The sequence below is a fragment of the Trachymyrmex septentrionalis genome, unplaced genomic scaffold (genome assembly GCF_001594115.1).
Source record: "Trachymyrmex septentrionalis isolate Tsep2-gDNA-1 unplaced genomic scaffold, Tsep1.0 scaffold80, whole genome shotgun sequence".
Taxonomy (NCBI): domain Eukaryota; kingdom Metazoa; phylum Arthropoda; class Insecta; order Hymenoptera; family Formicidae; genus Trachymyrmex; species Trachymyrmex septentrionalis.
The window spans coordinates 3,118,433-3,130,825 of NW_017305988.1; the positions used below are offsets into that span (position 1 = coordinate 3,118,433).

General features: G+C 29.6%; 3 protein-coding genes across 14 annotated transcripts in view; 1 reads left to right on the top strand and 2 right to left on the bottom strand.

Annotated features, from left to right (window-relative positions):
* The window catches only part of LOC108754741 (merlin), an 11,401-nt gene extending 10,292 nt beyond the window's left edge, over positions 1-1,109 (bottom strand). For 3 of the 6 annotated variants that reach the window (XM_018497282.1, XM_018497285.1, XM_018497284.1), the window contains exons 1-4: positions 947-1,028; positions 662-855; positions 434-563; positions 116-321 (exon numbers count right to left, since the gene is read on the bottom strand). In XM_018497282.1, the coding sequence (XP_018352784.1) occupies positions 116-321; positions 434-563; positions 662-769 (444 nt within the window). In that variant the 5' untranslated portion in view covers positions 770-855; positions 947-1,028. Of the gene's footprint in view, positions 1-115; positions 322-433; positions 587-661; positions 856-946 lie in introns of those variants that run through there. The other 3 variants (XM_018497287.1, XM_018497283.1, XM_018497286.1) reach the window with 3 other exon arrangements.
* Positions 1,110-3,130: 2,021 nt separating this feature from the next.
* Positions 3,131-6,715, top strand: LOC108754744 (solute carrier family 25 member 40-like). Of its 4 annotated transcripts, XM_018497292.1 has the most exons (8): positions 3,132-3,279; positions 3,345-3,546; positions 3,976-4,142; positions 4,772-4,906; positions 5,055-5,217; positions 5,306-5,499; positions 5,578-5,659; positions 6,338-6,715. In XM_018497292.1, exons 2-8 carry the CDS (start codon positions 3,429-3,431, stop codon positions 6,583-6,585), a joined length of 1,107 nt encoding a protein of 368 aa, XP_018352794.1. In that variant the 5' UTR covers positions 3,132-3,279; positions 3,345-3,428; the 3' UTR covers positions 6,586-6,715. The 4 variants fall into 4 exon arrangements, with proteins under 4 accessions (XP_018352795.1, XP_018352794.1, XP_018352793.1 ...); XM_018497293.1 differs by having other exon boundaries at positions 3,131-3,546; positions 5,082-5,217; XM_018497291.1 differs by having other exon boundaries at positions 3,132-3,546.
* An 801-nt stretch (positions 6,716-7,516) lies between these two features.
* Positions 7,517-11,111, bottom strand: LOC108754745 (peroxisome assembly protein 12). 4 transcript variants are annotated; one of them, XM_018497298.1, is made up of 7 exons: positions 11,080-11,111; positions 10,586-10,708; positions 9,558-9,666; positions 9,275-9,474; positions 7,950-8,318; positions 7,763-7,848; positions 7,517-7,672 (listed from the first exon to the last, which is right to left on the bottom strand). In XM_018497298.1, the coding sequence occupies exons 2-7, from the start codon at positions 10,703-10,705 to the stop codon at positions 7,561-7,563; spliced, it is 996 nt and encodes a 331-aa protein (XP_018352800.1). In that variant the 5' UTR covers positions 10,706-10,708; positions 11,080-11,111; the 3' UTR covers positions 7,517-7,560. The 4 variants fall into 4 exon arrangements, with proteins under 4 accessions (XP_018352800.1, XP_018352798.1, XP_018352799.1 ...); XM_018497296.1 differs by lacking the exon at positions 11,080-11,111 and adding an exon at positions 10,837-10,997 and having other exon boundaries at positions 10,586-10,751; XM_018497297.1 differs by lacking the exon at positions 11,080-11,111 and adding an exon at positions 10,779-10,997.
* Between the last annotated feature and the right edge of the window lie 1,282 nt (positions 11,112-12,393).

Below are 12,393 nucleotides of genomic sequence, written 5' to 3' on the forward strand. Positions count from 1 at the left end.
TTAACAAATGTATAGACCAGTGTTCATAGTCAGTTATTATACTTAAAATAATCTTAATTCTAAATATAAGAATCAACTATAAATACCATTTATAGTTTAGTTTACAAAAAGATACCTTTGCTTGGACAGCATAAGAAGCAAGTAATACAGAAGCCTCAGGTGGACAATAAATATCCATGGACAGTATAGCTTGTTTCACTTGTAAAAAAAACAGATGTTGAGTGACTTCTTGTACTAGTTCTTCAGCAACATCCTCAGGATAAAATTTGGCTAAGAACATGAATGATGTTGTTTGATGTTGCGAAATGCCTTGATCTTGAACTGTAATTAGTTTAGTGTCATTGCAGTAAATATATACAATTAATTACAAGTATCCAGATTATATCTGTTCCAAAGTCTGAATACTGAACAAACGGCAACAAATTACAATCACCTTTCTTGTCTAACTTTAACCAAGAAATGAAGCCCTTTGCATCTTCGTATTGAAGTCCAAAATACCACGTTTCTCTCAATCCTATTGTACGGCACACCAGATCAAATAATTCTCTGCCTGTCGATCTCCACTATGCCACAGGAAATTTGTCAGCTTGCGAGATATATCATCAGTGCAAGATACATAATAGCAATCCAACGTAAGACTGTGTGACACTTGTCTACTAACCTCTAGATTAAATTCGAGTTCTGCATCTAAGGTACAAACTTTGACGGGAAAAGATCTCCCGGACTTTTTCCTCCGAAATGGTGACATCTTATTTTTCGCTGTGTTCATTCAGTATTACAAAAGCATTAAGTACATGCTGTTGACTGCTATATCGTAAAAGCACTCGATCATATGATAAATTAGACTTCGCGCCGCTATTGAAAAATATTTTCACGATGCAGCATCGATATTTTTTTGACTCGCACCTGTTGAGACGTAACCAAACTATAAATGAAGTAATCTTACCTAAAATCTCCAATACAGTACGTTCTCGACATATCTTTAAACGAAATATGAGTAGTAATCGACGAGCACAGTGGCTTGTTTCAAGTTTCAACCGTTTGACATCTTCCCAAGAGTGTATGGTTCGCACAATAATCACATCCTGCCAAATTCTATTATGATCGCGCACCTAAGTATTTGTTGATTTGATATTTTTACGAGTGTACTTGATACGTGAATGCATATGCCTACCGTTTACGTTTGCGCGAGCTATATCGCGGATTTGTCTTGAATTTTGGTCATTTCCTACCAAGTACAAATGGTTTTATTGATGATCGTCACACATTTGTCACACTCGCACTTTGTTCGACAATGTTCATAATGATGTTATTGTTTTTAAACTTGCGTATTTATAGATACATATGAACGTATTAATAACACAGGATGCGTTCAAAAATTAATTAAATATTAAAGATATGCTCTAATAAAAATTTAATAACGTCGTACGTAAAATTTTTAAAAAAGTTAATAAAAATAGGTTGTGTAAAATATATATTGAATAATATATAAGATAATATTTTTTAGCTTATTTATTTATTTAAAAATGACAGGCTATAAAAAATACGACCTGTATTCAGAAATCAGAACGTGCTTTTATTTCTACGGTAAATCTCTAATCAACCTTTAACCGAGGGTTAAAGGCTCCTCTACATAAAAGTCGTACGCGGTAGTGGAGTCTTAAGTCGTAGGAAACTGACCAATTCTAATCGAGTATTTTTCTCGTATTCTACTGTGATTGGTTAATTTTCTACGACTGCTACGACTTCTATTGTAGACCTGGCGTTAAATGTAAGAATCGACTATGGGTGCGTTCCGAGTTACGCGTGAAGCGCATGATGTACGTTTTATCATTTTTTATTATTTAGTGACCAACAAGGATGCAATCAAAGATGCATCATGCGCTTCATGCAAAACTTGGAACGCACCCTATAAATACCGATCTATTTCGCGTCGTGAAATTGGTAATGAATCTTTCCATGTGTAAGGAAAGATTTAGTACCAACTTTTTCCTCCTAGTCATCATTTCTATTGATAATCAAACTTGGTTGATATAATTAAAATCACAGTTTTAAATAAAAATTGAGTATTATTAAGTTTTAAACATATGTACATGTCTACAAAATTAATATATTATGAAATTAGTACCGTATTACTAATTTATTACTCTTAGGGCCGGTTGTTCCACCTTTTGGTGGAAATAAATTACATTGATGGAAGTAAATTTTATCTGTGAGGTAAATCTGGTAATCCACGCATGTGATTGGATAATTGTGCTTACCCAATAAAATTTACCAAAAGATGGAACAACCGGCCCTTAATCACTTAAATTTTAACAGGCACGCGAATTTCCAAGAGCTGAGAATCTTTAATAGTATCTCGTCGGTGTCATATACAAGATAGAAGAGTTATTTTGTGTGTACATACATACATTTGAAGACAATTTCGATTGCATTATGTCAACGTGCTATGTCGTCAATTGCAAAAGCAAGAGTCGTCAGGGCAAAGAGAAAATAAAAATGTATTATTGAACAGGTTCTTTACAAGTTTCCTTATATGTAAACCTTTTTTTCTTAAATGTAGAAAAAAGAAGAATAATTCAAGAATTATAATGTTATTTATAAATATATACCGACAAGATACTATTAAAGACCGATATCCTTACGAGAGTTCGCATCCTTGTGAATATTGAAGTAATTTTAAGAGTTAAAAACTGATAGTATTGTACTAATTTTATAATTTATTAATTTAGTAGACGTATTTATGCATTTAGAACTGAATAATACTCGATTTTTCTTTAAAATTATGATTTTAGTATTATCTTCAAAGTTTCATTATCAACAGAGATGATAACTGCAGAGAAAAAAAATGTAATTTTTCTGCAATGTGTAAGATATTATAGCTTTATATATAAGTATACATATTTATTGATGGAACATTTATATAATAAAAAATCATGAATTTAATAATGTATGAACCAAATATTTATGTTAATAATAGCAAATTTATATCAATTATCGATAATGTCAGCGTTTCAATTACCTTCTTGGAGCCCTTTTTATACTGCCGAAAATTTGCCCAGGGTTGACGGTCTTTAATAGTATCTTGTCAGTGATATTATTATTATGTTTTTCATGTTTAATTTATTTTATTTTATGAGCTTCGTAACTCGCGCCGGACGAATTGCCCCATCTTTGATTGGTCGAGATCTCGATCCTCCGCCATTATGCGTATTGGTTCACCTTTTTGACATCATGGGTTATGGGTAACAGGAAAAAGGCCGGCATGGCCTCTCTCAGGTCTGTCTGATAAGAGTGTTAAGATTGGTTAAGTTTTCCGATTACAAATTACTGACTCATTGTAGAACCAGGACTTATCAGAGTAAAAAATAGGATCATATGTGTGATGTAGATTTTGAAGTAAAATTACCTCTCTCTTATTTTCTGCAATGAATAAATTAATCAACGGGTCGTCGAACGTTGACTTGGATGATCCAAGATTTCGTATCACACCTTATCAACAAATTGTAGCTTCTTGCACTGGTGCATTTATTACATCGGTGTTTGGTAAGTTAACAATAATGATAACTGAATAATTGTATAATTTATGAGTTTTATTTCCTTAGTAATGTATTTATATTATTATTTTTATAAAAATGTTAGATTATTTTGAATACACACACACACACACACACACACACACATACACACACCACACGCACGCGCGCGCGCACATACTGTATTAGGAAAAGATTAGAATATTACCGATATTTCTAAAATATGCTATTTTAAAATCGTACCAGCTTATGAAAATTACAAGATCTCGTTATATTCTGTTGTCTATTCATGTTGTATATTCCTTTGAAGTTAAATGTAATATTTTTACATTTTTTGTTTTAATTTAAAAATTATATTTGTTTTAATCTCTTTGATTGCTTGTGCACTTTTTATAAGTAAATTTTTTGAATATTTGTTTTTTTCTGATGTTTTTACTAGTGACCCCATTGGATGTGGTAAAAATACGTCTTCAAACACAACAGAAAGCAATGCTTTCAAATAAATGTTTTTTATATTGCAATGGTTTAATGGATCATTTATGTCCATGTACCAACGGTAAAATGCCTGACTGGATGAAAAGAAATGGAAAATTTAATGGAACATTTGTATGTAATTACTATATAATTGTGACATTTAATATGAGTATTAATCATAAAACTTTATCTCTAAGATGGAAAGTGAAAAATAAAAATTTTAACCGTCGAAGTTAATGGAGAAATTTTTTACTTTTCATTCTAGGAAAAGAATTTCATGATTGATACCCTGTTTTCATATGAATTATATTTGAAATGGAATATCATATAAATCTTTTCTTTATACTACTTACATATTATAACAAATTAATTTTTTTTCTTCTCCTTTATATTTTTTTCTATAGATTGACAAAATTTACTAAAAATTTTTTAGTATACATATCGATAAATAAAAACCTATAAATAAATCTTGATCAAGCATTGTAAGGTCAAATTTTGTTAGAAATGAAGAACATGCTGACTGAATTAGATCTATTTAGTTGAAAATTTTTGATATATTGAATCATTGTTATATGTAAGCATACAAAAAAATAAAATTTATTTTAACAAAAAGTATAAGATAAGATTCATATAATTACTTGCTCTTCTGTATATTAAAATGTAATGTATAGCAACGTATATAGAATACATAGTTATATTATATACAAAGAGAAATCTTACAATATTAATAATGTCTACTCATTTGTTAATCTTATTTTCAGGATGCTTTATTAAAAATAAGTGAAACAGAAGGTATAGCATCATTATGGAGTGGCTTAAGCCCTACTCTTATTCTAGCTGTACCTGCAACTGTAATTTATTTTGTTTCATATGAACAATTAAGATTATATTTGAAGGTATTAGTATTTTCATTGTGTGTGTAATAATTTGTTAGGTTTAATTTATTTATATATAATATATGATCTAGGAACTTTAGATAAAACATCTAATATATATATATATATATATGAATATGTGTGTGTGTGTGTGTGTGTGTGTTGTTAGGATACATATAATAGACAATTTAAAAAGAAGGGAACAAATATGGAGCAACCTTTCTGGATTCCTGTATTAGCTGGTGGCACAGCACGAATCTGGGCTGCAACACTGGTGAGTCCATTGGAGTTGATAAGAACAAAAATGCAATCACAGAAACTAAGTTATGCAGGTAGGATAAGTTAATGTAATATCAAATTGATATGTAAAGAAGCTTAAAATAAAATTTGGCAATTTTAAATATGCTTTATGTGTTTCAGAAATAACACAGACATTAAAAATAGTTGTGAGATATAGTGGCATTTCTGGCTTGTGGATGGGATTGGGTTCAACTCTTCTTCGTGACGTTCCTTTTAGTGCTATATACTGGTTAAATTATGAAACTATAAAGAGACTGTATAGCTCACAGCAAACTTTTACTTTTAATCTGGTAGCAGGAGCTGTAGCTGGATCTGTATGTATTTCAGAAATATAATTACAATATTTTATATATTCCAAAAAGATATATGCTAAGATGTAAACATTATTGTAGACAGCAGCATTGTTCACTATTCCCTTTGATGTAGTAAAAACACATAGACAAATTGAAATGGGCGAAAAAGAAATTTATTCAGGTAAATATTTTATACACAATTGCAGCTAATATTTTATATACGATTTTTCAGATACATCCGACAGTTAAAAAACAAAGTTAAATATTCATTTGTTTTATATTGGCTACAATATGCGATAAAAAAATAAAAACAAATTTTTTCAATAAAAACATCAAAATAATCTTGAATTTTTTAAATAGCACCATACAATTTTTTTCCATAATATCATAGGGATGTTCAAGACGAATTCAAATCACTAGCGAAATGTCACTTTTATTGATTTTATTGTACATTTTATAAATCAATACATATAAGTATGTGTTTATGTTCTGTGTTTTTAGAGGTTGTAAGTATTGCTGTTATAAATAATGCTGCAAATTTGATATTAAGTCTCCATAAAATCAATAAAAATAAAATTGACATTTGAATAATGATTTGAATTCGTCTTAAAGATCTCTACAATATTATGGGGAAAAAATTATATGGCTCTATTAAAAAATTTAAAATGATTTTGATTTTTTATAAAAAAAAATTTCTTCAAATTTTCTTTAAATAAATCATGTTTTTACTATTGTAGCCTACATAAAACAGATGAATATTCACCTTTCAACTTTTTTTTTACTATCAAAAATGTCTGAAAAATCATGCGAATTCTTACGCGAAACACCCTGTACAAAATTTATTAATGTGAATTTTTAGATAAACCTATTCGTAGCAGTACTACATGGACTATTATACAAAGGATCTATTATCAGAATGGATTAAAAGGTTTATTCACTGGACTAATACCGCGTTTGGTAAAAGTAGCCCCAGCTTGTGCGATTATGATTGCGACTTTCGAACATGGCAAACGTTTCTTTCAATCGTATAATGCTAAAAAAGCTGTCGAATTTGAAATTGAACATGATGTACATTTATTGCAACACAAACCTAATAATACAAAATGATATGCTGAAGACAAATAATATGCTAAATAAAAAACTATAATAAAATTACTAATTAAGACTCATGCTTGATCACTACGTATTGAATTGTAGTATCAGAAGTAAAAAGATACATATATAAATAAAATTTTTGCGAAACATTAAGATGTAAATATTTTTCAATCAAATAATATTTCCATTTGATAAATACACGAGTAAAATATATTCAACCTCTCCTTTTAGTTTAGAATAAAAGAAAATATTTATTTTAATTTGACAGCCATCGTATAATGTTTCGTCTTTTGGAGAAGGTACAATTTAATTCCAAATATATGGTTTTTATTGATTACCGAAGTACAACGGTGTTGAATATTTTTTGGTGTTTATATTTTACATATTTATTTTATCAATTAAAAATTATCTGTTCTATTGAAAAATATATTTTAATATATTTTGTGTGCAAAAATTTTCTTCATGCATTTTTTCGATATTAGTGTCAGATCTATGTCGCTCGTTTATACATTAGCGAATATATTGCGGAGATCTCGCAATCGAGAGTAACCGAGGTGATTTGCATGGAAGATCTCTACATTTCTCTTCTCTCTTATATATCGTCACCGAACATTTGGATACTGTCGAGGGGTATCCTGTTGAGGCTTATTACGATTCTCCACATCTGATCACCAAGCTCATTTTCTTTTACTCGTAGAAATGTGAATGATTGATTTTTTTAATTTTATCTTAAAACTAGAGGGAAGACCATTTACTATCACGTGGTACGCATTTTACACACACACACACACACACACACACACACACACACACACACACATATATATATAATACACTAAATTGAAGATATAATGCCAAATAACTGAAATATGTAATTTATTTATAAAACGAAAAGTCCAACTTCTCACAACACTTATTTTCTTCTTTAACATTTACATGTGTATTATATTCAACATATATAAAAAAATTACATGCATGTATAATTTATTATTCTATATATAGACGAATTAGATCATCTTCTTTGGCAGGATAATGTGTTACTGGACATTTCTTTTTTATCCGTATTTCTGATAAAATACATTGATAGCAAAATATGTAACTAAAAAAATGGCGTAAAATTAATTTTGTATTTTATTTAAAAATAAAATAGGAAAAATGACTTTTGAGTATTAAAATATTATCTATTTACCCAGATACCATAAGCACGGTATGTATATGATGAGGCTTACGACAAAGTGGACAAATTCCTTTATATTGCTGTGCTACATTTGGCACCTGTTCAAACAAAAGATTGTATTTCGTTTTTGTTAGTAATTTAAATTATATCGATATTATATAATCGAATTATTATGCTAATTCATTGTATTTATTTTTACCTTTGGTGGTGGTGGAGCTGGAAGACTCATAATATCCATGTCATAATTTTCCTGATTCCACCAAGAAAGAAATTGTAAGAAGAAAGCTCCGAGTTCAAGAGATCCAGTAATGACTCTTTGAAGTATATTCCATCCATCAGAGACAGTGAATGAATTATATTTTATCTTCCTTAATAACTCGGTGACAGTGAGAGCAGATTGCGGATCGGCGTATGTCAGTGTAACAGATAGTAGTCTTAACAAGAGTGATGGGTATATTGATTTCTCAGATACGTAAAGTATATAATTATATAACACAAGAGTTTCATATGTTACAAAAAGAATTGAAAGTCCTTTAACGATACATTTACTGAAAAACTTTTGCCTCCTCTGTATCAAAAAATATTTAATATATTAAGAAATTACCGTACAACATACAAAACATGTCTGAAAAATTAACAGAAAAAATTCTAAAAAATCAACAAATTCAGATATTAACTTTTATTCGTATTAGACTTTAATTATATTTTCTTGATATACATAATAAAATAGCGGTACATATAATGATTGAAAGCTATTATAATACACCTCTCCTAAAATGACATTTAACAGACACATTCTATTGCCTTAGATCGCTAGTACATCATAAAAAAAAAATTTTTCTTTTAAGCGCAATTTTACCTTAAAGAAGATAATAAAGTCTGCCAGAGTCAAGTCAGATAAATATGGAAAGTGGATAGATTACTGTGATACTTTGTCGTTGATTAAAAATTGCAAGCAACCTTGGCTGTGTACACAGACACATTGTCGTGCAGGAGACACCATTTCCAGAAGTGCTTAAATCATGCCTGTGTCCCAATCTTTCCAAAAGCCATTTTAAAACCTCTAAATAAAATACTAAATTCATAATTTGAAAGGAACAATTCCATGACAATGCCTGCATGCATAGTCAGGATTGTCTCAGTTTTTGGTCAAAAAACAGGTCAGTAATTCCCATATTCACCTAATCCCAACAGACTTTTTCTATAAACCGATATTGATTAAATATTTCTTTTTTACTTTTTTATAATTTAATATAAAATTATACTTAAAAAAAGAAATTTTTGATAACATAACAATGATCCGAGATACGATATTAAAACACATTGGCTAAAGGTAATCTCAGAAGAAGAGTATTATAATAGTTTCCAATCATTGTACTGCCATTTTATTGCATAAATCGAGAAAAGAGATTATATTCTTTGAAATGAAGATCTGTTATCTGAATTTATTGATTTTTATAGAACTTTTATCTTTTTGAACTTATGTGCATTTAAAAATGGTGGTTATATCTTTTTTTTACTCGCCTTTCTTGATGTACTGTCTATGTTTTGCAGTTTATACTTTAAACTAAGTTGCACAAGTTTATTTTTTAAATATGGAAATGTCACTATTATTATTAATGATAATATTTGTTGTTTATGTGATAATTTTTTTTGTAACCCTGTTTTGGAATCAATTATTGTGACACGTTTCAAACCATAAAATGTTTCAGAAAATGATGCAACTAAAAATGATATATTTTTTGTTCAAGAAATTATATGAAGATACTAAGATACATCATATATTAGATTATAGAAAGATGCTTACAATATCTCTTTAGGTAATACCGTTGAAGAAATATATTAAAAATTAAATATCCTTCATCGGTCCATTGAAGAATATGCCCATATTTCTCAAAATTGAAAGATACAAGGAACTAAAATTATTAAGATTAAAAACTTACATTTTAAAATACTAAATATAATATAAATATAATTTATATATATGTAAAATCAACAATTTTTTAAACGTAATGTAATAATTAATTAATTAATTGATTGATTGATTGATTAATTACTATTTTATAAATACTTATGTATGAAATATATTTTCTAAAAAATTTTTAGGGTAATTATTCAGAAGATGTTCCTCACCTTCAATTTCAATAAAATTATGCACATTCGATGTGTTTTTGCATGAAACGAAAGAATCGATCTGGCATTAAAATGTGCTCAGTCCCTCGAAGCGAGATATTAATCATTAAGGTTTTTTTTTAATCCTTCAACCATTATTAGGTTAGGAAATCTGTCACATATCGATGGCGTAGAGTTACATAAATTCTTTGTTTTATAAACACAAATTTTCTGCTTTAAAAACAAATGCTCTGCTTTAAAAATACAAGTTTTCTGCTTTAAAAACATAATCTATAATTTGTTCTATATCATTTTTGTTTTTATAATAGAGAATTTGGTTTTAAAGCAGAGAATTTGAGTTTTTAAAATAGAGAATTTGTGTAAAAATCTACGCCACCGATGTGACAAATTTCCTAACCTAACAATAATTAATTAACGATTAATATCTCGCTTCGCTGGACCGAGTATATTTTACTGCTAGATTCTTTCGTTTCATGTAAAAATATGTATCGAATAAGTATGATTTTATTGAAATTGAAGGTGGTGAGCATCTTCTAGATAAATATCGTATTGTTAATACATTTGATACAATAAAAATGTCTAAAAATTATTTTGATAAATATGTTTTAAGAAAAATTGTGCAAAAGTTATGCAATCAATTAATACTTTAAAGAGCAGTATTACAACATGATATTATGAGGAACACATTAAATGACAGTGTACCGAAAGAATTTTTTTAAAAGCCGGTTCAAGAGTCGATGCAAGCGATTCCTGTGCAATAATCTCAAAGATAGAAGGCCTGATATATGCAGTACCAGTCAAATGAGCACCTTTTTCCGCCATAATCTGCATAGAAATAAACCGTAATAATTTAGAATATGGGTCCCACCTAGAATTTTAATAAAAATGTACTCACTCGACGTATTTTCACTCAAAATGAAAGAATCTGGAAAAAAGAAAAATGCTATGATCACCTCGTGAATCGAGTTATTAACCGTTAAGGTACGAGACTTTAGAGGTTAAGATATTTGTCATCCCGACTCGATACTGCTCAATGTATACGTTCTGCTTTAATTACACAAATTCACTGCTTTAAAAACACAAAGTCACTGCCTATACTATTAATATATTTAGCTTTAACTTGCATCAATGTTTATAAAAATTAATTGCATTCTCTTTCCGCCACATCAAAACACATTCCTCATTATAAATCTCATCGCTATATACGGAGCGAATTATTTTCGTGATTTTAATATAAAATTGCTATTTATGATTGTCATGCTTTTGTTATCATGTAATGGCTACAAAGGCCGCAGATTTGCATAAGCCCGGATCTATAATAGATTTTTAAGTCTTTAGCCATAAGGAATGGACAAATCACAATCAATTATTCTCCTCGTATTTGACTGCATTGGTCAATTTCTTACGGCTTATGCCTACTGCACACGACGTGATGAGCGATGTTCAATAAGAGCTTCGCTTACCGTTATCACATGAGAAAAAACAGAGCTTTCATTGGACATCGCTCGTCGCTCATCGCCTATCGCGTCCAGTGTACAGTAGATATTAAAGCTTAAGACCAATATTAAATGCGTCCGTTTTTTGTCGTACGACAAATTTTTCTAGCCTGTTGATTGGATGTAGACAAAGAGGTTTGAGATCTTCTCTATCTTGCAGCCAATTAACACGCTTGAAAAATTCGTTGTCGACATAAAATGGATGTATATAATATTGACCTAAAACATCTATTGTAGATCCGAATTAAAGTGGAGAGCACAGACTCTTGCATAACGCATAATACGTAATGCATAAGAAATTGAAGTACGTTTATGCGACTATGCAAGTTGCGTGGATATACCCTTAGGGGCATTACTAAGAAAATTATCCAATCACATTTCTGTCATAAAGGCAAACGTAAAATACGATTGGATGATTTTCTTTACGCATATGTTTATGCGGCTACGCAAATTTGTGTGGAATGGCCCTTACAGTCACTGTTGCGAAATTTTGTGTGCGGTAACCCTTATTGTTTGTGCTCTTCATTGTGTTTCCTTTATTTAAGAGTCTGTGCTTCCCATCTATTTGTATTATGTCTATGGTCTCCACGCATAGCTCAGGGGCGGCGCATACACAGTGTGGGCGTGGCGTGACATATGAGCATGTAGATTATTATTTTACCATTTTTTGATAAAGATTTTATAAACAATATACATGATATCTAAATATTACATCACTATTTTGAATATAACTTGTTCAAGAGAACATTTTCTAACCGACATCGCCGAAGAAATGACTAAGGGCCGGGATTGTTTCATCTTTTGGTAAATTTTATCTGTTAGATATAAATCTGGCAACCCGCGCATGTGATTGGGTAATCTTGCTTCTTACCCAATAGGTAAAATTTATCAAAAGGTGGAACAATCGGGCCTAAAAATAAAATAGTATTATGTATTTTAAAATATAATGCTAATCAATAATAATTTTAGTAATAAAACTGAATTAATTAATTTTATACATATATATATGTATAT

Coding starts and splice junctions, on each gene's coding strand:
- LOC108754744 (XM_018497291.1), top strand. CDS start 3,429: ATGAATAAATTAATCAACGGGTCGTCGAACGTTGACTTGGATGATCCA. Junction 3,547..3,975: donor ATTTATTACATCGGTGTTTG/GTAAGTTAACAA, acceptor TGTTTTTACTAG/TGACCCCATTGGATGTGGTA. Junction 5,218..5,305: donor ACAGAAACTAAGTTATGCAG/GTAGGATAAGTT, acceptor TATGTGTTTCAG/AAATAACACAGACATTAAAA.
- LOC108754745 (XM_018497296.1), bottom strand. CDS start 10,714: ATGCAGATTATGGCGGAAAAAGGTGCTCATTTGACTGGTACTGCATAT. Junction 9,475..9,557: donor GTATTACCTAAAGAGATATT/GTAAGCATCTTT, acceptor TATCATTTTTAG/TTGCATCATTTTCTGAAACA. Junction 8,319..9,274: donor TAGACAGTACATCAAGAAAG/GCGAGTAAAAAA, acceptor TTTTTGATACAG/AGGAGGCAAAAGTTTTTCAG.